This window comes from Ambystoma mexicanum, chromosome 1q, assembly GCF_040938575.1.
Source record: "Ambystoma mexicanum isolate Mex_15411 chromosome 1q, UKY_AmexF1_1, whole genome shotgun sequence".
NCBI classification, from domain to species: domain Eukaryota; kingdom Metazoa; phylum Chordata; class Amphibia; order Caudata; family Ambystomatidae; genus Ambystoma; species Ambystoma mexicanum.
The window spans coordinates 475,399,209-475,425,557 of NC_090922.1; the positions used below are offsets into that span (position 1 = coordinate 475,399,209).

Genomic DNA, 26,349 nt, shown 5'->3' on the forward strand with positions numbered 1-26,349 from the left:
TTCCACCAGTCGCCTACTATATCCAATGCATTCATGCATGGCACGGCGCTCCCACCTCTTCTTCCTGTGCAGGGCAGGCCTGGCCTGGAGGAAGATGATCCCGCGCCAGCCATCCATTTGCAAATCGGAATCATTATCATGTAGGCGATGACAGAGACTGAGAAGTGAGTTTGATGTTGCTGGAGATGCACCAGTCCCTGGAGCATGGAGGGGCGTGGACGAAAGGAGGAGGCTGGCAGGTGCTGCCATTGCCTACAGCCACCCAGGCCAGCCTGATGTTGTTCATGGCCTCTCATGGCATGTACCATTAACAAAAATGGCACTATGGTGCAATATGACACTGCCACACTGAAAGGTTCCCCGTCCCCGGGGCCCGCCTGACCCAGGCCTGCCTGCAGGCAAGAAACGCACCAGACTATCTGGAGCCGCCAGCCAACCCTTACTAGACACATTTTCTACAAATGTAGCAAATCCTAGTTCTATGGTCCCAGAAACAACTGCAGGGGCGCCTTTGCTTTGGAATTGGGACCAATAGAGAGAGAGTCAGTCTGTGCGGTGAGTAGCCAGCAGCCGCTGCCGCAGCGCCCCAACCCCAGCCAGCCTGCTCCCACTGGCCCTGCCCTGGAGATGGAGAGTGCCTGTGCAGCTCTAGTGCCTGCCCTACTGCTCTGCCAGTCTGCCCATGCTGAGGCTGCCCACAGTGCCCAGCCAGGCCCGGCCGCCCCACCCGGCCAGCCTGCCAGGGCCACCAGAAGCAGGAGCATATTCCATCTGACTGAATTCTGGAATCGAGAGGGAGCAGAAGCAGTCGGACTCGAGACTCGCAGTCAAATTCAAACTTCATCTACTTATAGAAGTAAGTACTAATAGTGCTTCTCTGCTGCCCCCCCCCCGCCCCCCTGCTTACCAGTGTGTGTGTGTCTGTTATAATCTGCTTTCTAAGCAACTAGGCGTACGTGCACTACCACCGCACAATGGCGTATTTTCTTATGTAATTATTTGTAATCTAAATAAATAATATGGACAATTTTGCACAGTTTTCTCGGCTTTGATACACCTGCCGATGCCATTGCCGAATTAGTTCTTGTGCTGTCCATCTTCTCTGCGGTCCAACACCAGGGGCAGTGGTAAACAATTGTATTATCAAGAGTTGCTGCCTCAATACTGTGACAGAACGCATGTCTTTATTGCACAATTTAACACAAATTTGCGCTGAGTACATGCCTGATTTTCTTCTTTATCCTAGCGTTATTATTGAAAGCTCGGGAGGATAGCTCAGGGGTAACGCGCTCGGCTTGGAAGCAAGACGACATGGAGCAACACAGGTTCGATCCCCAGGTCCGCGCTTAGAAATCTCTGGGTATTAAGCGCATTATAAATAACCGAAGATAATAATAAAAAAGTGGATGTCGGTGCTGGTGAGATCCAACATCGCGGGGACGGGACTGTATTTGCAGGGCATTGCTCAGCTTGACTTTGATGTGTTTGGGCGCTATAAGACTCGGATATCAATGTGAAAGCTCAGCTGAGGCGCTATGTGTGTTTGAGCTGCAAGGTGGCTGCATTACTGATGAAAGCCCAGCTCGGCTTCCATGTGTGGGAACTAAAAGGCTGCACTACAGATGAAAGCCCAGCATAGCTCAGCTGCAATGTCCGCAGGAGCTGTAAGGCAGCACAGCATGCTGTCACTGACTGACTGCAGTGCAATGAGCTGTACTTCGGGAGGCATCGTTGCAGCTGCACTCCACCCATCTCCTTGCATTGCCTAGTAGTATGATCATGATCTTGTTGTGCCTTGGCGTGAGTGACTCCGTGAGTGACCCATGGGACCGGCCAGCTGTGCTAGCTAGGGCCCCTCTACCCCAGAGAGAGGAGAGGACACATTTTGCGGGCCATTGGGGTCCATTGCCAGTAACGTAATTGCGGGTGTCCGGGAGCTTGAGACTGGCGTAGTCCGCATGGCGCGGTGTGACGTGCATGCATGGACCTTGCTGCAGACCAGGGCACTCCAATGCAGAGTTGCAAGCTCCCCCTGAGCTTGTTGGCAAAACGCACAGCACAGCCTCAGGTCTGGCATGAAGGCTGGGCAGGCAGGCGAACATTTGATATGCAGTATGCACACCGACGCCATGCCATCATGTGCGCCCAGCCCAGCATGTGGTGTGTGCCCACCGCACTGTTTATACTCTTGTGATGGGAAGTGCTCAGACAGCATGTGACAACGAAAATAGCCGTGTACTGTACTGCCACTACTTTTGTACTTGCGGTAGGTCGGTTGGAAGAGCAGTTACAGCTCATGCGTTTATCCTGTTTTTGGAGTGACACGACTTAAGGTGGTGTCACTCCTCAGCATCAACATGATCAGGATGGCTGTGCACGAGTAGTGCTGGCAGCACGGTCCAGTTTTGCCCGGTAGTGTTTTCAACGCAAGCTAATTATTTTAACTTGGCGCTATAAAAAGACCTTGGAAAAGTGCAAAGTCCTTATTTCCAGAAAGCCTGTCTTGTTCTGCAATGACGAGTCGTTGGAGGCAGCCGAATATTGTAGCGGAATTGACAGTCTGAGCTTTCCAGTGAAGGAGAAGAAAATAATGACCCAACCAGATGAAAATACTGTAGTTGTAGAGCAGGAATGCTGCATCGTCCTCCGCAAGGCTATTCAGTAACACTATGCGTATTAAAATAGGTGCATCCTATCAACAGTTCCTAGTTATACCTGCAAAATTAAGGAAATGGTAGTGACCCCGTGTCACCACCCCCACTCTGACCTGACCGGCGCGGCGCCCCCGTGAGGAGCACTTTGCCCCCGGCACCAAAACCTGGCTCCGCCACTGTCTCCCAACCGCGGAGCAAGTCTGAGGCGCTGCCTGGCTTCTTGATCACGAGAATCCAGTATTTACTATCTCCGAGCGATCAAGGCCGGAAATACTAACTGTCACAACAAGGCTGCTTTGAACTGCTATCAGCTTTTTTGAAGCCGCATTTGGCCTCTTCAAGGGCAGCTTTCCAAACTTCAGAAATATCCCGGGGGTGGGGGCCGAAGAGTGTGGCCCAGCACGGGCAGAGGAACATCTGCTTGCTCCCATCTCCCTAGATTGTACTGTGACCACACTCCGGCTGGCCCTCTACCGTGTCCTGGAACATCCTGAGTATGGGTCAGATGTGTCTCCAAAGAGGCTGGTCAATTGTGTGCCGGTTTTACTGTCTCAGACATACCATGCCTGACCACTGACAACCCCACAATCCCACTGAAGGTCCCAGGGAGGGCCCCACCTAGGCACTTAGGCTGGGGTTCTTCTCTTCCAAAAGCCATTACTTTTGGGGAATGGCGCACAGCAGCAGCAGAAGGTCCTGACTAGCAGGGTAGATGCCACCATGGGAGTTGTCATCAGCGTAGCCCTACCATACAAGGGGACGTATGCCACAAACGATGCCTTCTTTGCTATGAAGTAGTCTGCTTGATTGCAGGCACTGCGGTGTGTCACGAACACATATGTGCTGATCGGCATAGAGCTGTTTTTCCTGCGGCTCAAGCTAAACGCTGTAGCCTAGCACCCCCATCTGCATTCCTACCATACGGGACACTTAGCAATCATTTCTTCAATTTAGAATAATACAAAACATTCATAAAATAACCATTTAAAACAAACCGATAAATCACAAGCATGTAAGTAATAGAAGCATCACTATAATGGTTAAAAACTCAGAGGGCGATACCATATAGTTGAACATGATGACCTCAGATATTTACTGCAAAGAACATAAATCATTCAAATTTCAGAGTAGTAATAACTCATCACCGCCCTTTGTCCTTATAGCATACCACATAAAGTGCACAAATGGATACACACAATGCACTTTGTCACAATGTGGCCTCCACTGTCAATAAAGTGTAATATTGTCCATCGCAATTGTCATCAAGGCCAGGATTTCACTCGCGGTCACAAGTGTTGTGTGTGGCCAAGTTTCCCTTCTGGCCCCCCTGAACCCACTGTCACAGAGCACACACACAGACATGCTCGAAGTCTGGGCTCCAGGATCGCTCTGATGGGGCTGTGGAACGCCCCGTTTATTTAAAGCACACGTGGCAGAGGTACATCACTGCGCCGCGTGCGTGTGCCCTTAAAGGGGCCGTCACCACACCGAGGAGGGACCTCAATAAGAATAAACACAGACAGGTCCCAAGTGCACTCTAAGTTAAAACACACATTACAAGAGGCCACACACAACTCATTAAAGGTAGCCAGGGCCAGATGTACATGGTTGGGAGAGGCAGGCCTGTAAAAAGCAGTATTTTTCCATTTTGGGGCAACTGTCTGCAACTAAACGTTTTTTACAGCTGCCGCAACCTGTATGACCGGGATATCCTTTCAGCCCAGACTGATTTTTAATAGAACATGGCTACATACTGATGATTTTTACCAACCCCATGTCTTCCCAAGCTGATGCTGTTTCCACCTCGTACAGAGATCAGAGAGTGTGTTTAGCATTGTCAGGTGTAGAATCTATATTGGTATACCACTCATGGAGTCAAAGTGAGATAAAGGAGGTTCGACTGCTGGACAACCACTTAATGTTCACTATTTGCATTAATCATGTAGGAGATGGCCTGCCCACAGTAATCTGTGGTCATTTTGTCTTTACGGATCTGCGTGGACCCCTTTGAGAAAGTATGTGTTTACATTCCAATGGGGATCTGTAGAGTTTCTTAGAAATGTTTATTAAAACATTGAACATATGTGGATGGTTCCACAGGGGAATAGCAGGCTTTGGCAGAGTCCAAACAGGTTCTCAAATGTACAGAAAAAAGGTTAAACACACACACACACACAGCTCTGTGGGGCCTGACCCCCACTTGCCCTCAAAAACACACTTATTGGACTCCCAAGAGGGGTATTCCTGTGAATTTCCCCGATACGTCTATCACACGAAAGAAATCACAGGTTCTTAACAATTTTAGGAGTTATTCATAAGCTTCTACCAACCCTGTAGCCTACAGTTGAACTTGCCCTCCAACACATCTTCTTAAACCCTTGTGATGTTACTATCCCTATGGTGCGCTGATGAGCCGTTTAGCTAGGGTTAGGGGATAGGGAGAAGAAACTGGCCCTATCTCACGCTATTCATCAAAAGTTTTTTTTACAAATTAAACAAAATCAAAAATCAAAAATGTGTGACAGATACATAGCTGATGAATTTTATATATTTAATCTTATTCTCTGCTCACTATTGTCACACTTACAAGTTCAAAAAAGAAAAAAAGCTTTTTTAATATTTATGATTTATAAAAAAACCCCTGGGTATTCTTAAAAAAGAGAAAGGAAAAAATCCAAGGACTATCCTTTCTAATCAGCTTATTTGTGAGTGCACAGCTGTTCTGACTACAGTTGCACTTGCACCCAATCTGAGTGTTTTTGTGAGCTAAAATGCTTTGTACAAATTCCTTCAAAGCATATGTTGACCCATTCTCTTTATGTCCACTTTTTTTCAAAAGGAGAGGGGCCACATCTGGCCTACCGGTTTCAATGGAGATGGTTGTTAACCCACTTTCTTCAGGGCCACAACACGTTTTAGTGAGTGTTGTCACAATAATACCTCTGGAAGAGATACTTTCTGCACACTGCCCCACCCTTTAAGTCAATACTTTGTTGGGGAGGGGTGGGTCCGGAAGTTATATGTATCACTCGGATGCCTCTGAGTTTGCAGCATTCTGGTTTCTAAACCGGAACGAGACACTATGACCTCCTTCCCTGATACTACAGGGCTCCCCGGAATGCTGCAAACTCAGAGGCATCCGAGTTGAGGGCCTGTGACAACCACTTGCGCTCAACATTTCAATGGTTGTGTGGGTGGGTTGTCATAAACTAGTTTATTAAAACATTCAAAATATAATGTTGGGTCTTTTGGTGTGTGGCAAGCCGCTGCAGTGTTGCGAGAATTTCTCCTCTACTTTTCGAAACCTAGAAACAGAAAATCAAGTCTATTAGCTAACATGAGCAATCCTCGAATGAGAAAAAGCAAAAAGTGGGCTGTAGTCCACCAATGAGGGCCCGAGTCGCATTTTAGAGAAGATAGATAGATAACATACATTTCTCAAATTGGTCTGATCCCGCCCACAAGAGTAGTTCATTGCTAAATACCAGGAAACTCTCCTTGGAGCAAAAGCACCAAATCAGGGCTGCGTGCATGTTTCTGCCTCATTGGATGTCATCAGTGATGTGTGGCTGAGGTCTGAAAGCAGTTACTGTGAATAGACAAAGGCTGAAATAACTTCTTCCATGGGAAGTTATCCAGGCATGGGAAAACGTATTATTTCTGTCAGGGTCTCGGCAAGCTGATAATAAATGTTTTCGAACAGAATGGACGGGGCAAGCGGCCTCCCTAGCTGAGTGGAAGCAAAGGCCATGGGTCAGAGTGGTGCACCTGAAGTAGGGGAGATGAGATGTAAGTTGGAGACACCAGGCAAGGACAAATTAACAGAGGAAAGGTGCCATGCTCAACGGACCAATCAAACGCCATTTTCACTTTGCTGAGCAGTTGATTGGTCGCAAAATCTAAGCTTGGTATGCAAGAGATCAGCCAGAGAGTTAAAGCGATAAGCAGCCTAACCTAAAGTGTGAAGTATTTTGAGAAGGTATCTATAGGTGAGCTACCCATTTTGATTGGTATATGAGAAATTAAGTAACGCAATCAAATTCAACAACTGAGCTATTTGGACAGTTCGACGATCTCTAAGACATAGCTTTGCCATGGCTTCCTGTAGTGACAACTTGTTATCACATTTCAGTAGTGAAAATGAGACCAGATGGGGGAGGGGGAAATTCTGCATATTATTCTCAGTGTTGCTCTTTGTTTTGCTCCCAAAATCTGCTGTGCATATATTTCCACCCTTCTTTCAACAAAATCTGTGAATAACGCTTTTCTTTATTGCTTAAAATGAGTGTGCCATTTAACTGTACCATTAATAGGACCTATGCAAAGCAGTTAGTTATTCATTTATTTGAGAACATAATGAGCATATCCCTTTTTAATGTATTCATGATTTAAAAAGAAAACGGCGATTTACGTTGTCCATTTGTTTGCAGTGTCTAAGCTTTCATTTGATTTTTGTGAACAGTCTTGCTTTGAGAAATGCCTGTGACTGCTCTCCTCGTATCTCTGTGTATGTATTGTAAGAGGTCGAGTAGAATAGGAGATACCATGGCAGGACCTGCCCGGGCTCCACAGCATTATTATGTTCACTCTGCGATTGGAGCCGCACAGCTGCATATCTTCAAGACTATACCAGGACATTGGAAACTCGTAATGCAACCCAAATGGCTGAAATTATGATCAGTGAGCTTTAATCCAGAGTGGTACCACCTGGCAAAATCTTTTGGATTAAGGGAAAATATTTGATTTAATGGAAATATGAACAATACTTCTATTAGCTTGTGGGGATAAGGTAAGAAGAAGAAAAGAACGAGCAATCTCCTTCCAGGGCTAGCACAGGATGTTCATGACCAAAACTGGTCTGCAGGTTGCCCAGAGCCGTGCCCGTGGTTCTGATTAATTCAAAACCTTCCAGCCATCACCTTATGTTTTGCTAAAGACCAAAACAAACACCAGCACCAGCACTATAATCAAAGACCACGCACCCAGGACCATTCACTCCATCGTAAGAACCAGTGCCAAAACAAGAAAAATCATCCATAATCACTGCCATCATTGCTGCACGCAAAGTCACTGCGAGGATAGCATAGGGGCAACGTGCAGAACAACAGCGGTTAGACACCAAACTCAGGTATTAATCACGTTATAAAAAACAATAAAAATAAAAAAGGACTACCACTACGACAACAGATCACACCCAGGACCACTACCATTATTATTACACCAGCGTCACCACTAAAAAAAAGCACTACGACTATCAAACAACACCACAACCATAACCTATAATCCTGTGCTAGCAAATTTACAGGTTTGTCACCGCTGCCTAATCCATCATACAAATGACAATGACGATAGGGTATATTGTATCACTCATCACAGTGCCATTGTTCATTCTCCGCGCTGCATCTCCATCACTTCCTCTTGCTAAAGTGATCCTAAAGGAAAAGAACATGTGCACTGCCCCAGATGCCGATAGCTCCTTTTCTGGGCTGTGCGACTCCACCAATGACTAGGTGGGCATACCAATAAGGGCGAACCAAGGTGGGGATGCTGCATCTGAAAGAAGGGAAGGAGAAAGGCAGGGCTGATCACTTGTTGGCCACATGATTTTGTCCTTGTGACTGGGCTTCCATGTACATCTGTTTATTCCAAGAATTCCCCCGTTGAGGCTAATCACAGCGGCCGAGCTTGTGTGAATGTGCATGTACTGGTAGTGTGAATTCTATGTTTCCTAACTCTGTTGTGTTCCCCTCTTCTGCAGGGATGAGCATGATGAAATCTGTCAGTAAGGGTTGCTGGCATAATCCAGGCAGCGCAGGCGCAGTGGGGTACATCACCGCCCACTCTTCATTGCTGATCAGCTTCTGCAACTCCAGCCTCTGCAACAATGCCACCATGGGTGAGTTCAGTAGCTCTAGTGAGACAGGTGCAAGGGGTGGAGGCAAGGGCAAAAAAGGGAAATCGGGGGCTTTGGCTTCACCTTATTTGCAACATACAAATAAGTGCATGTTTTAAAAGTAGCACTTAAAGATTTACGTCTTCAGTCTTTTGATTTTTTTTAAATAATCTCCATCAACAGAAATATAATAGACAGATTAGCGTTTAATTCAATAAACAGGTTCACTAAATAACGATATTACACTGTCCTTTCATTAGTCAGATAGATACATTGGGCCCACTTGGCTCTTACAGACAGTCGATTATGATTTTCTCATCACTGTATCCAGTGATCGAAGTGTACCAAAAAAGTAGTGGAGATGTGACTCCAGCAGGGGACAGAGTAGAAAGGAAGATGGCCATGTGAAACACATTTTTCAAGGGTTGCAGTCACGCTGGTTGCCAGCAAATTGAGTTGAAACGGATTTCAGTTTAGCTGCAACTGATATCCAGCGGTAAAATGGAGAAGTGTGCTGTAGCTTCACAAAGAACAGTTCCTAAATGGTAAAAATTGTTGCAAAATGTAGTGGAGCTGTTAACAGTAAAACATAAAAGTAGTGGAACACCGCTCCCGACCGTTCCCGCTCACTTCGACCACTGACTGTATCACATGGGTTGGTAGTGATGTCCAGTTCTAGACAATAGGATATGTGAGCATTAATATCATTAGGGTCAGTGAGATTCCTAAAAACAGACACTATTGGGCAGTGTTACTCCACTGTAGTACACGCATTTCTTCTATAAATGCCAAGTCCTTTCGGACTTTAGTTTTGGGCCATATGTGACACTTTAGCCTCACCTAGTGGGGCAGGAACCGTATTTTTAGATGGGGCAATGGAAAATATGTATGGGTACACATCTGTCTTATATTGACTCCTTTTGTTATTTTTCTTGTCTTTTCATATGTTAAAAGGTGAACATTCTCTGTCAAGCTGGTTTGTATTGGATTAACTCTTCTGTCAATGTAATGGAAAGTGTTCAAGTTGTTCAAGGCTTTCCAGAGTAGCGTTTTCGGTCTTAATGTTTGTTTGATGTGTGTGCCAGGTTTGTGTGATAAGTAGTATATTCATATTTTTATTCTCACTTGTAGTTATGTGAGCTTCATTGCTGGTCTTTAGTCATGGGGCCTCATCATGACCCAGGCGCTAAGTGTTTAACGGCACCGTAAAAGGCTGCGGCACCGTTAAACACTTAGCACCTAATTACGAGGTCCCTTTGTGGGACCCGACCTTAACAGCTGGTTTTACCAGCCGTTAAAGTAGGGACCCGCAAAGGGACCTTGGTGCTAATTACGGTACCACAATTTGCGGTACCGTAATTAGCGCCTTCCCCATTCCCATTGAGCCCTATGGGGCAAAAATGGGAATGGGGAAGGGCCATGGCGGCATGGGGAATTACCGCCCCACCAACCTCGGAATGGGGTGGTAATTCCCCATTCCGCCATGGCGGACTCCGGCATGGACCATGGTGCTAATAGCACCATGGTTAAGTGCCGGAGTCCTAATGAGGCCCATGGTGTGAAGTTATAGATTGTTTTCAGTTTGGTAAATGTTCTCTGAGAAAATTTTGTTGAAGCATTAAAAGGTAGTATTAATAAACAGGGTTGGTGCAGGATCATTTAATGCATCAGAGCTGGGCTATTTGACAATTAAAACCTGAAAAGAGGACCATTAATCCCTTTACTACTGAGGGGTTTCCCTCTCAGTGCTGAGCACTTTTTGGACATTTCGGTATGTCGGCATTCAATAACTTGTAACTTTGTTGTTACAAGTGATATCCTGGCCAAATGTGCACCCTTTTCTTCCCACATGTAGGCGATCATAACACCACCAAGGATTCATGGTTTTCTGTACGGGTGTGAGAAAATAACAAAAAAGTGATATTTTGTGTTTTTTCAGAAAATGACAATAAAATGATGTACAAAGAAACCTGTGTGTTTTTTTTTCTTGTAAGAGCGAGGAACAAAAGGTTTGCAGTTCTGAATTCACCATTTTCCAAACTTTTAAGAACAGGTTGAGTGGAAACAATTGCTTTTTTCATAAGTGTACCTCAGTTTTATAGGAGGTAGGCGATTTTTCCCCTTTTTATTAAATAGGACATGTTTTCACGGAATGGAAGACAAGGGTAGGAAAGCTCAATGGGAACACAGAAAGGCATGCATTTCTGAAAGGTAGATACAATTCCATGTTCAGGAAGGGATAATTTTTGCGAAGGTCAAGCAACAACTATGTACCCATAATTGTAATAGTTTGCCAAGAAATTGGAAAAGTCACAGAAAAAAACAGTAGATGCTGGACATGTTTGCACTAGTAAGGTAATGGCTTCCATGAATGTTGAGAAAAGCAAGGCACTGCTACGTTCCCCCAACTCTTCTAGTTAGGAAATCATACATTTGTCGTAAAGTTTCACAAACCAAGCAATATTACGAGCCAAAAACCGAGCCATGGTATATAGTATTTTTATGCTGATGGCCTAAACTGACATACTTAGCATTTAAAAATAAGGAAAGCCAATGTGGTGAAGAATGCCAAGCATACATGTTTTGAAAGAGCACAGGCGGACCTTTTGAAGGATAGGTGACTTGTGCAGGTCACAAAAGAGATCAATGCTTAAAACAGCGACTAAATGTAGGGCACATTTGGGGAATTATAGGGTTGTGTAAACAAACCGCAGTAGGAAAATGCATGAAAACATTATCACAACCAAGAGAAAACAACACATGACCTACCTTCCCACATTCCCACAGGTGTCCCAATAAAAATGGCACCTCACATGTGTGGGTGAACTTACCTGCGTGCAAAGGGAAAAGGCTAAATCACTGGTACACGAATGGCTTGGGGAAGACTGGATTTGGCCTTGTGGACAACCCACATATTTGGGCATGCGGTGTCGCAGCCACCAAGGAAAACAGGGAACCCCATATATTTCTGAAAAGAAGACACCCATGGGAATCCAAAGAGGTCTCACTTGCGTGTGTCGTGTTACAATTTATTACCCAGAATGCCCAGCAAATTCCTAATTGTAGGGAAATAAACACAATTTGAGATCTTTGTGACCAGGAAACCACTGAAACATGTGTGCAACAACACATGTCCTACCTTGCCATGTTCCCACAGGTGTCTCAATGAAAACGGTACCTCACATGTGTGGGTGCACTGACCTGGACGGAAAGGTAAAAGGCTAAAGCACTGGTACACTAAACGCACACCGGAAGACTGGATTTGACGTTGTTTGGGTCTGGCGTGTCACAGCAACCAAGGAAAACAGGGAATTTCTGATAAGAAGACAAAGGTGGGATTCGAAATAGGTCTGACTTGCGTGTGTCATGTTACAATGTATTTCCCAAAATGTCCAACAAAGTTTAAAATGTAGGGCAATAAACCACAATTTTGAGACATTTGCGACCAAGAAACCCCCGTAACATGTATACAACACCACATGTTCTACTATCTCATGTTCCCACAGGTGTCCCGATTAAAATGGTACCTCACATGTGTGGATGCACTGATCTGGGCGCAAAAGTAAAAAGCAAAACCACTGGTACACGAAATGCCATGGGAAGACCAAATTCACACTGGATTTGGCATTCTGGACAACCCACAGATTTGGGCCTGATGTGTCGAAGCCACCAAGGAAAACAGGAAACCGCATGCATTTCTAAAAAGAAGACACCATGGGAATCCAAAGAGGTCTCACTTGCATGTGTAATACTGCAATTTATTACCCAGAATGCCCAGCAGCGTCCAAAATGTAGGGGAAATAAACACAATTTTGAGACATTTGCCACTATGAAGCCACTGAAACACACATCCTGCCTTCCCACATTCCCACAGGTGTCCTGATGAAAACAGCACCTCACATGTGTGGATGCACTGACCTGGGTGCAAAGTGAAAAGGCTAAACCACTGGTATACCTGGGAAGACGATATTAATAGTGTTTTTGGTCTTCTGGACAACCCACAGATTTTGGCCTGGGGTGTTGCAGCCACCAAGGAAAACAGGGAACTACATGCATTTCTGAAAAGAAGACAGTGGTAATACAAAGAGGACTCACTTACATGTGTTGTGCTACAATTTATTACCCAGAATGCTGTGCAAAGTCCAAAATGTAGGGAAAAAAGCCACTGTTATACCGAACGGGGAAAACTGGGTTTGGCCTTCTGGACAACATACAGATTTCTGAAAAGAAGACACATGTGGGAATCCAAAGAGGTCTCAGTTGCCTGTGTCGTGCTACAATTTATTACCCAGAATGTCCAGAAAAGTCCAAAATGTAGGAAAGAAACCCCTACATTTTGAGACATTTGGCACCAGGAAACTCCTGATTCATGGGTGCAGCAGCAAATGTCCTGCATTCCTATGTCCCAGAGGTGTCCCAATGACAACGGTACCTCATATGTGTCATCCACTGACCTGGGCGCAAAGGGAAAAGGCTAAACCACTGGTACACTGAACACCCTGGGAAGACTGGATTTGGCCTTGTGAACAACCCACACATTTGGGTCTGGGGTGTCACAGCCACCAAGGAAAACAGGGAACCCCGGGAGACCCAGCAGAGTACCCATCCCTCTCTGGAGTGAAAAGCATTAACACAACCCAGCCAGAGATCTAGGCCGGTTGGCAGTCATGTCCCCACCCTTGGGGGCCTGTATTCAATATGGGTTCATCGTCCCAAGTCCACCGGTGGTCCCAAGGAGCCCAGGTAGTGTCCCCATTCCTTCGTGGAGGGTAAACCTGTAATGCAGCCCGACCAGAGCTCCAGGATGGTCCGGGTGATGTCCCCAGCCTTGGGCGCCTGTCTCCCATGTGAGTCCAATGTCCTGAAGTGCAGCAGCAATCTCAGGGTTCCCCAACAGTGTCACCATCCCTCCCTGAAGTGGAAAGCTGTAATGCGGCACAGCAAGAGCTCCAGGACGGCCAGGGTTGCTGCCTTGGGCATCTGTCTCCCATGTGGGTCAACCGTCCACAAGTTGAGCCGTGATCCAAGGGAGCTCCGGCAGGGTCCCCATCCCTCCCCAGAGGGAAAACCTGTGAGGCAGCCCAGCCAGAGCTCCAGGACGGCTGGGTCAACAAAGTGGGTCTCCAAAGTGGGTCAACCATCCACAAGTCCAGGGTCAGTCCCAGGGAACCCCGGCACAGTCTGCATCCCTCCCTGGAGGGGAAAGCTCTAATGCAGTGCAGCCAGAGGTCCAAAACATCGGGGGCTTCTGCTGCTGGCCTTGGGCACTCGTATCCCACGTGGGTCGGCCATCCCCAAGTTCAGCGGTAGTTCCAGGGAGCCAGGGCCAGAGCTCCAGGATGGTTCGAGGTGAAGTCTCACGCCTTGGGCACCTGTCTCCCATATAGGTTGAATGTGCACAAGCTCAGCGGTGCTTCCAGGGAGACCCGGTGCAGATTCCATCCCTCCCTGGAGGGAAAAGCTGTCACATGCAGCCAGAGCTCCAGGGCGCCCAAGGGTGCTGCCCTTGGCCTGGATGCCTCTCTCCCATGTGGGTCAACCCCCAAATCTGTCGGGTGCATATTTTCTCTTGACATCCTCAGGAGCTGCCAAACCCCACCGTCCTTCCAATGTGTTTCACACTCAACCTGCTTTAAAATAGCTGAGCCTAGAACACCCCCAATGCAAAGGAAAAGGGAAAGTGGATAAAATAACAAACTGTTCAGATTCGCAGCTTTGGCTCCAGAGGATATCTGTATAAGGGCGATTTAGAATTACATGTTAAATTAAGCATTCCCAAATTAACTAATCCTCTTTTGGCATTCTTTAGGTCTTACTCTCTTTACCTAAATTCCCTCTGCAACTCCCTAGAGGGATCCTTGCAGGCATAATGAAAGGCAGTTTAGAATGTTGGGTAAACAGCCTCTACTCTGACTATGAACAATCACTGTGCAGAGTCACTTCCTTCATCATGGCCTGGGTTTGTTGCCCTACTCTGAAAACAAGAGTTAAGGCCAAAACCAAAGAGATACTTGAAATACAGTTTCAGAAGTAAAAAGAACCAGGAAATTCCCTTCAACACTCAGGATAATCAAACTTTGACATCCCTGGACTTTACAGTACCCCCTCTCCACAGCCTTGTGCCAGGTCCTGGCTTGCACAGAAACCTCCTGTGAAATCTAGCCACCAATTGCGGAGCATGGGAATCAACTGCTGTCTCCCAAGAGCGTTCCTCTGGACCAAAACCCTTCCAGTCTAATCGATACTGAAGTTTCCATCGCACCTTCCTGGAATCTAAAATAGCTCTCACCTCAAATTCATCAAAGCCACATTCAACCTGAACTGGGGGAGGAGTGGGACCCAGTCTTGTTCCTTTCTGTAATGGCTTTAACAAACTCACATGAAACGTATGATACACCTTCAGCCCAAGTCGTAACTTTAGCTTAACTGCAGCAGGAGTTATCACCTAATTCCTGGTTTTCTCGCTCCACCTGGCCATTGGTTTCAGTATGAGTACCCGAGGTAAGCCTCACCTCCACACCCAACTCTTTACAGAAGATTCTCCAAAATCTAGAAAGAAATTGAGCTCCCCTGTCTGATATAAACTGACTAGGCAACCGCTGCAAGCGCAACACTTCCTGAAGAAAACTGTGTGCAAGTCTTTGTGCTGTTACTTCTCCTTTAATGGGAAATAAAGCTCTGCTCCTTACTTAGAACATGTGCAAGTGCCAATACAGTAGTACACCGGTGATCCTTAGGCCGATCAACAACAAAACCTAAGGATAACATATGCCAAAAGCGGGGAGGAATTGGACGTGGTTCCAGCAAACCATATGGCTTTCTTCGACTGAGCACAAACCTCACATGTTTTCACAAAATGTTGCGTATCCACGTGCATGGTGCCCAACTAAAAATCTCTACGAACCAGCTCCAGAGACTTGCGGAACCCAGGATGATCAGCTAGAAGTTACCCATAACAATCCTTAAAAACTCTCTCCTGCAGAACTTCCAATGGGAGAATTAATTTTGAATCCAAAAACAGTGGACCGTCCCTCAGACTGCGAGCCAGATCCGAATGTACCCAATCCTAAATTTCCTACATGCTCATGCATTCCTGAATTTCTCAACGCACCCCTCCTCATATGAAGTTCCAGCTGAGGGGGGAATCAATGAATGATCTTCCTGTCCAGTCTCTAGTCCGTCATCAGGGAGCTGACGAGATCAAAAGGCTGCCTTGCCGTTAAAGTATACAGGCTTAAATTTAAGTCGGAAAAAAGGGACCATCTAAGCTGCCTCAGTGTGAGTATCTTTGCAGACTTCAGGAAGAGAAGATTGCGATGATCGGTCAACACTGTTACCGTATGTCTTGCTCCCATTAAATAATGTCGCCACTCCTCAAAAGTTGCTTTTATCGCCAGAAGTTCGCGATCCATGATGGTTTAATTTCTTTCTGCTGGAGAGAATTTCTTCGAAAAGAAGGAATCAGGATGAAGCTGTCCAGTTACTCATGCATCTGGGACACAACTGCTGCCATGGCCAGATCTGAAGCGTCTGCCTCCACAAAGAATGGTTTGGTCGAATTTGGATGCAAAAGCATTGAAAAAAGCATTAGCCCAGTCGTAAATAGATCCTTTAGTGACTGAAATGCTTTCTCAGCTTCAGTACTCCAGGTGAAATGAAATCCCTTCTTAAGGAGTTTAGTGAGTGGTGTAATAATGTGGGAAAACCCTGCAATAAACATGCGATAAAAATCTGTGAAGCCAAGAAATCTTTCTACCTCCTTTACCTTGGTCAGAGACGGCCAGTCCTTGACAGCCAGAACCTTTCTTTGATACGTCTCCAAACTTTTCGGTGAAATCACAAATTCTAGATACTTAACCGATGTTGTATGGAATTGACTCTTCCCCAATTTGGCATATGAATGGTTTTCTTTCAACTTCTGAAGAATGAGTCAGACATGCTCCAGATGTTGTTCCATACCCTGGGAGAAGATCAAAATGTCATCTTTGTAAACCACCACAAAAATATCTAGGAACTCCCTCAGAACCTTGTTAATGAAAAATGGAAAAGGCGCTGGAGCATTGTAGAGGCTAAAAGGCATAACCTGGTTCTCAAAAAGGCTGAATCTGGTCTTAAAAGCCTTCTTCCCCTCATCTCCCTCTCAGACTAAATGGTAAGATCCTCTCAGGTCCAGTTTAGAAAAAATGACTGCTCGCTGAATCTGGTCCAGCATCTCCGAGATGAATGGAAGGCGATACCGATTCCTGATTGTGAACTTATTTACTGCACAGTAATCTATACTGGTCCTAGGAGTTCCCTCATTCTGTGGCACAAAGAACAAGGGAAAGGCTGACGGGGACTGTGAGTGTCTAATAAATCCCCTTTGCCAAATTCTCTGCGAGATGCTCCTTTAAATAATCATTTTCCTTTTCGATGGGGGTATAAACTCTGCTGCAGTGTAAGATAGCTCCTGGTTCCAAGTCTATTTTGCAATCATAAGGCCAATGCGGTAGTAAATCTCCTGCCTCCTCTTCATCAAACACATCCCCAAAATCTTCATAACACTCCAGCAACACTCCCATCACAGCACCTACAGAATGTGACATGGCTCCCCTTTCAGCCAAACTCCTAACCACTGATGCCTCCTGCACACTAGATTGTTCCAATGGTTGGTAGCCCAAATAGGGTGCTCTACAAAACTCTGATTGCAAGTCAACTACTCGTCTACTCCAGTCGATGTGCAGATTGTGAAAAGTGAGCCAGGGCATACACACAATAACCTTCAACTGTGGCATATGAATCAACTCAAAAGACAATTCCTCCCCATGATTCCCTCCCATGACTATAGTTACAAGAGCTGTTTCATGAGTAATAGGTCCAGAGGTAAGTGATGAACCATCCGCTGCCCTTACCTCTCCCACCAAATCTTTGTGTACCAAAGGGATGCCCAAAGATCTAGCCTCCACCCAGACAATAAAGTTTTCAGTAGCCCTTGAATCGATCACAACGGGACTGCTCCCCTTCAAAGTTGCCTAAAAAAACAAGGATACATTCACCGTTGTGAGGAACAGCAGTATGGAGAGTGTTGGCGACCTGTTGAGTCCTAAGTGCTGGAGACGGGAAACGTTTTGGAGTATTTAGACAGTTGCCTAAAAAGTGCCCACTCTTCCCAGAATATAAACACACATTGTTTTCTCAAAGCCTATCTTTCTCTTGTTTAGACAGAGGCCCTCTCCCCTTTCCAACCTGTTCTTGAGTTTTGATCTTCGCCTCCTTGGAGGCACATTCAAACCTGTGTCGATCCCCTCTGTGATTTGTCTTCACATCTCCTAAAACTCTTCTATGCTCAACCCTCCTTTCACTTAAACGAAAATCCAACTGAATCACCAGATCAATCAGTGCCTCACAAGAAGTTGGTCGATCAACAACTGCAGACAAGGCATCTTTCAATTCCTCTCTCAAACCGCAATAAGAGGAATGCTCCTTTATCCTCTAGCCAATCGCTCTCAAGAACTAAAGATTTAGAATGTGTAATCTAGCTGACCAAATAACGACTTCCCTGGTTAACCTCCAAGAGCTTCCCATCCACCTCCACTGTAACCTGTCTTCTGTCAAACATTTTGCTAAACTTCAGCTGAAAAAGCTGATAATCCCTTAAGGCTGCATGTCTATAACCCTGCCCATGTGGCTGCCTCACCAGACAAATACGATAGGATAAACGTGACCTCAGCAGCTGCCGAAGTAAATCCTTCTGGCCTACTCAAAAAATGCAACTCACATTCAGTTAAAAAGGTTCTGAACCTCTTTGGCTCCCCTCTAAACCGTTCTGTTGGAGCCAGAGTTACGGACATAAGGAGAGTCCCTAAGCCCCATTCTGCCCCCATATGTTCTGCCTTATAACTCCCCTGATCCTCCCTCTCCAAGACAGGGGGTTCCTGCATCTTCCATGTCCCAGTACCTTTTCGCCTATCATCAACTTTCTTTGCCAACCTTACATTCTCACCATGGGCCACCCTCAACTCATCCCTCAAATCCCTGATCATCTCCCCCCGGGGCATTCATAGTGAACCCTGTTGGATTCATGACAGCTCAGGAGGACTCAAAGTATTTGGCCTTTCATTCTGTCAGGTCCATGTTTTCTCATGATGTCCTCGGAGCTGCAGAAACCCACAGTCCCTCCAAGGTGTTTTGCACTCAACCTGGTTTAAAACAGCTGAGCCTAGAACACCCCTTGGGGAAAGGGGAAGTGGATAAAATAAACTGTTCATATTCCCGGCTTTGGCTCCAGAGGATATCTGTATAAGGGTAAGAAAAGTTAAGTTAAGCATTTCCAAATTAACTAATCCTCTTTTGACTTTCTTTAGGTTTTACTCTCTTTATCTAAATTCCCTCTGCAACTGCCTAGAGGGATGCTTACATTAACGTCTCTTGCGTTTCAAAGTTCCTTACACTAGTCTTGTGAGATAAGTCACATTTGATGTATCAGGATGATGACCAAGAACTTCTAGTTTCCTGTTAATACGCTTCTTGCTTCTTTTGCCCCCCAAAAATGTTCTCTTGCAAATTTGAGGTTCCAGCTTTCAGGTTGATTTGAAAAATGGTCACTTGCTAAAACCTTCTGGTAACTGTTCAGAAAGGATTCCTTTCCATTTGTCAAAAAGAAAAGACTTTAAATTGCACACACTTTCAAGAACCAGGATTGCCACTAGATGGCGGCCAAACTCTATAGCTTCAGTGAAGCTACGGCATCTTGACACCAGCTGAATTCCGTTTTCGTTTTGTCACTGCAAACAGTCTCATGAGAGTCCTGACACATAGCTGTCTTCAGCTACATGTAAAGTCGCTGCGCAACACTCTCTCTCTCTCTCTCCACTGTTGTCAGAACAATATGGAAATCGTTATAGCTCTTACTGCTGACAGGTAGTTCTTTCAGTACGTGCTTTATGGCGCTGACTTTAATAAAATAGACATTTCTTAGACATCGGCCTCTGCTTTACAGTTCAATAGACATCATTGTTATTTACAAGTGTCCTCAGAAACGGTAGAGAAGTAGGTTAAACAGTTTCTTGAACTTAGCTGACATTTGTTGCTGCAGCTGCTTTCTCCTGCTTGGATAGTATGCCTTCCCGACTCCTGCTTTGTACTTCTTGACCTTGAAGGTAATGATATTTAAGGGCCAAACTTAGGAAGATGACATAAACATGACGTTCCTCTTAAGCAAGACTAATGAAGGGCAGTCTAGAATGTTGGGTAAACAGCATCTATTCTGACTGGGACCAATCACTGCGAAGAGTCACTTCCTGTACCTTGGCCTGGGATAGTTGCCCTATACTTGCCCAGATACTTGAAATACAGTTTCAGAAGTAAAAAGACCCTGAAAACCTCTTCAACACTCAGGGCAATAAAACTCTGACACTCCTGGACTTGACAAAGCCCAGCAGAGGTCACAGGGAGCCCTGGCAGGGCCCCCATCCCTGCCCAGCGGGTATAGCTGCAATGCAGCCCAGCCAGATATCTAGGACGGCCAGGGGTGCTGTCCCTGGCCCTGGGAACCTGCCTCGCACATAACTCCACCCTCCCCCAGCTCAGCAGCGGTCGCAGGGAGCCCCGGCAGAATCCACATCCCTCCCCGGAGTGGAAAGCTGTACCACAGCTCAGCCAGAGCTCTAGGACGGCTGGGGGTGCTGCCCCTGGCACTGGGCGTCTGTCTCACATGAGGGTCGACTGCCCCCTAGCCCATCGGCATTCATGGGTCACCTCTGCAGGGTCCCCATCCCTCCCTGGAGGGAAAAGCTGTAAAACAGCATGGCCAGAGCTCTATGACGGCCTGGGGTACTCCCATGGGCAACCAAAATCTTTTCCCTGGTAGCTTAATGCTCCTTACTGCTTCCCAGGGTTGGCAAAATGGGACCAGACCCTCAATTCTCCACCAGAGGGAAGCAGAAAGGATCTCCATGGGGGTATTCCTGTGGTGGCTGGACTTAAAGGCATAGGGCCAGCCCCCTGATGCCCCCAGGTGTGCCTGTGGCAAAATTGTTGTATGTTGTTTTGCATTCCCTGGAGGCAAATGGGTAAAAAACTGCACCAATTTTCCCCCAAAGAAGGCAAAACAACCTTTTGCCATCTTGTTGGCATTTTCTGGGGTTGGTGGTGGGATGCGGATTGGCCTGGGGCACCCCCACCCCTAAGATCATAGTGGTCGGGGCCCAACCCCAAGATCATAGCGGTCGGGGCCCGCCCCCAAGATCCTAGTGGTCCTTGCTGCTCCCCAGGGGTGGTACAATGGTGCCGGAACCCCAGTTTTGCCCACCCAGGGAAGCAGAAAGGATCCGGCCATCTTTGGGGCGGAATCCTAAGGGGGATGACCCACAGGCATGGGGTGAGTCCCCTGATACCCCCAAGCATTCCACACTATGTGGAGTGTAATGTTGTTTTGTCTTCCTTGGGGGCAGACCAGTGCACCAATTTGCCCCCAATGAAGGTAAAACAACATTATGCCATCTGGTTGGCATTTTCTGGGGGTGGGGGGCTGATTGGCATGGGGGGCCCACTCCCAAAATGATATCCCTGGTAGCCTAGTGGTCCTTGCTGCTTCCCTGTGGTAGGAAAATGGGGGTCAGGCCCTCAATTTTACCCCCCCCAGGTACGCAGCAATAATTTGCCCTCCCTGGGTGGATTTCTGGGGGACCAACCCACAGGCACAGAGCCAGCCCCCTAAAGCCCCCAAGTGTGCCTTTTTGGGACATGGCTTAATTCATTTGGCTTACTTAGGGGCAAATATGCTAAACAGCACACCACTGCCCCCGAAGAAGGCCAAACATTGTGCCACCTTATTTCTTTTTTTTGGTCGGGGTTGGGGGACATCCTAGATATGCATGTTGGGAGTACTTTATTCCTTATAATATATAAGTGAAGCCTTGACCATAATGGGCAACAGGGTACCGATCTGTTGCTCATTTTGGACGAGCTAAGCCAGTTGAGACAAAACACGGAATGCTCCCTCTGCCACTTGATGCAGCTGATGGAGCACTCCTGGGCTAGCTTTGACTGTCAATAGTCAACAGAGTTTCCTCTTCACAGCTCGGATTAACCAGCTTGCAGTCCCATTGAACCATGTATGGCTGGGGTCATTTTGCTTCCCCAGCCATGCCTGGCCCATTGGGCATGAAGGATGAGAAACTGAACATCTGAACGTGTGAAGTGGGTTCTCCTATGCATTCAAATCAAACATAAGTGTTATTATGTGGCTAGACTGTTCTACTTTGCTGCAGTCACTATGGTCATGTTATTTCGAGGGGATTGGGTCCTCCGACGTATTCCATATCTATGACATGTAATCACCACAGCTGTGCTGCTTCGGAAACTTTTTTCGGCGTCTGCGTCCTGCGTCGATGACGTCGATGCGCCGTCGTCGAGGGCCTCCTCCGACGTCCGACGTCATCCGATGTGATAAGTAGGACGCACGACGCCCGTAGCCTCAGTTCCGTTTTTTCCGCGAACGTGTTGCTTCGTGATTCTCGGTTCACGCCTCGACTCTTTGGAGTTCTGTTCTTCTCGGTTCTTCGAACCTGTTCGTTTTGTGTAAATTTGAAGATGTCTTCTACTTCGTCTTCGACCCTGCGTCCGGGTTTCAAGAAGTGCGGGGAGTGTGGGTCCAAGATGTCGGTGACGGACTCGCACGACGCCTGCCTCTGGTGCCTCGGGGAGGCCCACGACACGGATGACTGTATCGACTGCCAGTCGCTCACGTCCAAAGCCTTACGAGAACGTAAGAAGAAATTGTCGGTAGGTCGGGTGTCCAAGCCCAGGAAGTCGAAGTCTGCGGGGCTTTCGACGGATGATTCGAGGGGTGACTCTCCGCGTCATCGTCGGAAGTCTCGTGGGTCTCCTTCTAGGAGTAGGTCTCGCCACTCCTCAGCCTCTTCGAGGCGTTCTCGGAAGCGCCGACACCAGTCGTCTTCCAGGTCCTCCTCGGAGGACTCTGCCCGGCACGTCGCTTACCCCACCAGCCGTGCGACGCCGGAGGAATGGGCTTCCTTCGGGAAGAAAACGCTGGCGATTCTTGAGTCGCAGGGTACTACGCCGTCCGCGCCCCCGAGTGGGGTCGGTCGTGTGAGGTCGAGAGACACCGCTCGCATGAGTGGTCGGCACGAGTCACGGGAGAGGTCCCGTCCGGACAAGGAGACTCGTTCTCGCCGTACCCGTTCCAGGTCCCGGTCCTCGACGCGTTCGAGACCGTGTGCACCTGTGAAGTCTTCGAGGAAGACATCGACGTCTGAGGCGTCGAGGGCGTCGACAGGCTTTCTCGAGGCTCCGGCCTCGAGGAAGTCGTCGAGGCCGTCGACGCTCGGGTCGTCGAGGGACACGCTCGGGGCTCCGGCCTCGAGGGCTGTGTCGACGCCGCCGATGCTGGAGGCGCTGCGTCTGACGTCGACGCCGATTTCCTCGGCGCCGATCCTCTCGGCGCCGATGCCGGTTCTCTCGACGCCGGCGCCGATTCGCTCGACGCCATCGACGCCTTTCGTGTCGGAGGTACCCCGTGGCACGGGAGAACCCCCTAGGAAGGCTCTGGTTAAGAGCAAGCACTCTCGGGTGCCTTCTTTTCGCCACCTGGACTATATTTCAGAGGCGGATGAGGATTCTGATGGCCTGGTTCCTAGTCTGGTTCCAGATGAAATTGTCTCGGGCCATAGTCAGTTTGACGATTTGAGACAGTCCCTGCATGATGCCAGTGGACTGGACACCTCTCCGGAGGTGGAGTTTTGTAGGCCTGAGCCTGGCTCTCATGCCGATTCTTCGTACCGGCGCCTTATGGCTAGGGTTGCTGAGTACTTGGGATGGTCTGCTCCCCCAGGGGAGTTTGTGCAGGATGATCTGACGGACATCCTTGATGTTGGTCCCCCAACTGACCCGGTACTGCCGTTCCATATGGCTTTACAGAGAAGGGTGGCGGCGGCTTGGACTGCTCCGGAGAGTCTCCCGGCGGTGGGCAGATCCTTGTCGCGAAAATACCGTCCAGCCAGTAGCGACCCCTGCTACTTGACCAGGCACCCCACTCCGGAGAGTCTGGTGGTGCAGGCGGCCACGGCCCCGGCAAAGCGGGCGTCGTACCCTACCATCCCTCCTGATAGGGACGACAAACGTTTTGATGGCTGGGCGAAGAAAGTGTTTTCTTCTGGTGGTATGGCGCTTCAGGCGGCCAACTCCATTTGTGCCTTGTCTCGTTTCACACACACTCTGTGGAACTGTGTTGCGTTGGCGGCTGAATATATTCCCGAAGGGGACGAACGGGATGGTTTCCTTGCTATGGTCCAGGATGGTAAGGATGCCATGTGTGAGTCCGTTCAGTCGGGTTTGGATTTAGCTGAATGCGTCAGTAGGTCCATGGCGGCGAGCACCGTGATACGCAGGTTTGCGTGGTTGCGGAAGTCGGGGTTTGCTCCTGATGTGCAGTCCCGGCTCCTCAACATGCCCTTTGACGGTGAACACCTTTTTGGCAGCAAGGCTGACGAGAGCCTTGAGAGGTTGCAGACCTCAAAAGCTGCAGCGAAGTCGTTGGGCGCTGCAGTTCGCCAACCTCCGCCTTTTCGTCCTAGGGGACAGCAGTGGAGGGGTGGTTCCTTTCGCTATTACTCATCCTTCAGTAAAGCGAGAGGAGCTGGCAGTCAAAGAGGCCATCGCAGGGGTACCAGAGGTGGACGACCGGGTACCCGTGGTGCCAAGGCCGCTCGGGCAGTTGCCTCTTTGCCCTCAGGTAACGCCGCAGCCGCTCCCACTCAGTCGTGAGGCCATGTCCCATGGTTCGCCGGTTGGGGGAAGGCTGGCGCAGCATCTTGTAGAGTGGCAAGCCATTACTTCAGATGTGTGGGTTCTGGAGATCATAATCCATGGCTACTGTCTTCCCTTTCGGCACAGGCCTCGCGACAATCCACCGGGGAGCCTCTCTTTGCAGAGTCCGGATCCACTCCTTGCGCAGGAAATTCAAGCCCTGCTGGTGAAAAGGCGCAATAGAATTGGTGCCTGTAGCGGAGAGGAACAAGGGATGGTATTCCCCTTATTTTTTGATTTCGAAGAAAGACGGGGGATTGAGACCCATCATGGACTTGCGCGGTTTGAACAAACTCCTCAGGAAGGACAAGTTCAAGATGGTTACTCTCTCTCAAGTCCTCCAGGCCCTTCAGCTTCAGGACTGGTTGGTGTCACTCGACCTCAAGGATGCTTACTTCCATGTGCCGATCCATCCCAAGCACAGGAAGTACCTGAGGTTCGCGGTTGGCGACTCGCACTTTCAGTTTCGGGTCCTGCCGTTCGGATTGACCTCCGCCCCGAGGGTTTTCACCAAGCTCATGGTGGTGGTGGCAGCGCATCTCAGGCAAGGGGGGATTCACGTCTACCCCTACCTGGACGATTGGTTGATCAGGGGGGGCTCTCCCGAGCAAGTCCTGGATCATCTGTCCGTCACCTGCCGCTCCCTTCACAGGCTGGGCTTCTCCCTCAATTTAAAGAAGTCCCATTTGACGCCAACACAGCGGCTCCAGTACATCGGAGCGGTGCTCGACACTTCCCTGGGGCAGTGTTTTCCTCCCCAGGTGAGGGCTCTTCACATTCAGCAGATGGTGCACAAGTTTCAGCATGCCCAGACGCTCCCTGCGTTCGAGTTCTTGAGGTTGCTCGGCCTCATGGCATCCTGCATTCTTCTGGTGCCAGAGGCTCGCCTGCGGATGAGATCTTTGCAGTGGGCACTCAAGACGCAATGGTCGCAGTCCTCCGGCAGGATGTCGGACCCGGTTCAGGTGCCGCCCTCGGTCGCCCGGGATCTTCTGTGGTGGGCCGTCGAAGGCAACTTGATGAAGGGGGCTCCATTTTGGCTTCCCTGGCTGGAGGTGACGATCGTGACAGATGCATCCCTCACGGGATGGGGAGCTCATGCCAACGGGCTGACAGTCAGCGGTCGTTGGTCTCCGTCGGAGTCCAGACTCCATATCAATCTTTTGGAGCTGAGGGCCATCAGGCTAGCCCTGAAGGCTTTTCTGCCGACTGTGCGAGGAAAGAGTGTCCTGATCCTGACGGACAATACAGTGGCCATGCACTACCTCAACAAAAAGGGGGGGGCAGGGTCACTTCCTCTGTGCAGGGAGGCGATGCAGCTCGAGTTCTGGGCCATCCAGCAGGAAGTTTCGATCTCGGCAGTTCATCTGGCTGGAGACGAGAATGTGACGGCGGACGCTCTGAGCAGGCAGAGCGCAATCTCTCACGAGTGGGAGGTGGCTCAGGAGATTCTCCTGGAGATCTTTGCCCTTTGGGGGACCCCTCAAGTGGATCTCTTCGCCTCCAGTGTCAACCGGAAGTGCGAAAGGTTTTGCTCGCGGGAATTTCCTCCAAAAGGAGCCTTAGGAGACGCGTTCGTGGTGGAGTGGTCATTCCCGCTGCTGTACGCGTTTCCTCCAGTCCCCGTCATCCCGCAAGTGCTGCGGAGGTTACGGAAGTTCGGTTCCCGGATGATCCTCATTGCCCCGGCGTGGGCTCGGAGGACGTGGTACCCGGACCTTCTCGACTTATCCATCTGCCCTCCACTTCGTCTTCCCTACCGAGACGATCTGCTCTCACGGGAGGGGGGTCAGGTTCTCCATCCAGAGGTCAGATCCCTCAACCTTCACGCTTGGCTTCTGAAAGGTTGAGGTATAAGGATTGGGACCTCCCTGAGGATGTGATGGAGGTGTTGCTTTCGGCCCGAAGGCCAGCAACAAAGTCTCTGTACCGTTGCCGTTGGCGTAAGTTCTGCGACTGGTGCAGAGTTCAGAATGTGGATCCTTTTGCATGTGA

General features: G+C 48.5%; 1 protein-coding gene across 2 annotated transcripts in view; it reads left to right on the forward strand.

The window, feature by feature from the left end:
• Positions 1-26,349, forward strand: part of LOC138529026 (urokinase plasminogen activator surface receptor-like) — a 131,017-nt gene that overhangs the window by 73,260 nt on the left and 31,408 nt on the right. For both annotated transcript variants that reach the window (XM_069640809.1, XM_069640810.1), the window contains exon 5: positions 8,413-8,550. In XM_069640809.1, the coding sequence (XP_069496910.1) occupies positions 8,413-8,550 (138 nt within the window). The remainder of the gene's footprint in view (positions 1-8,412; positions 8,551-26,349) is intronic.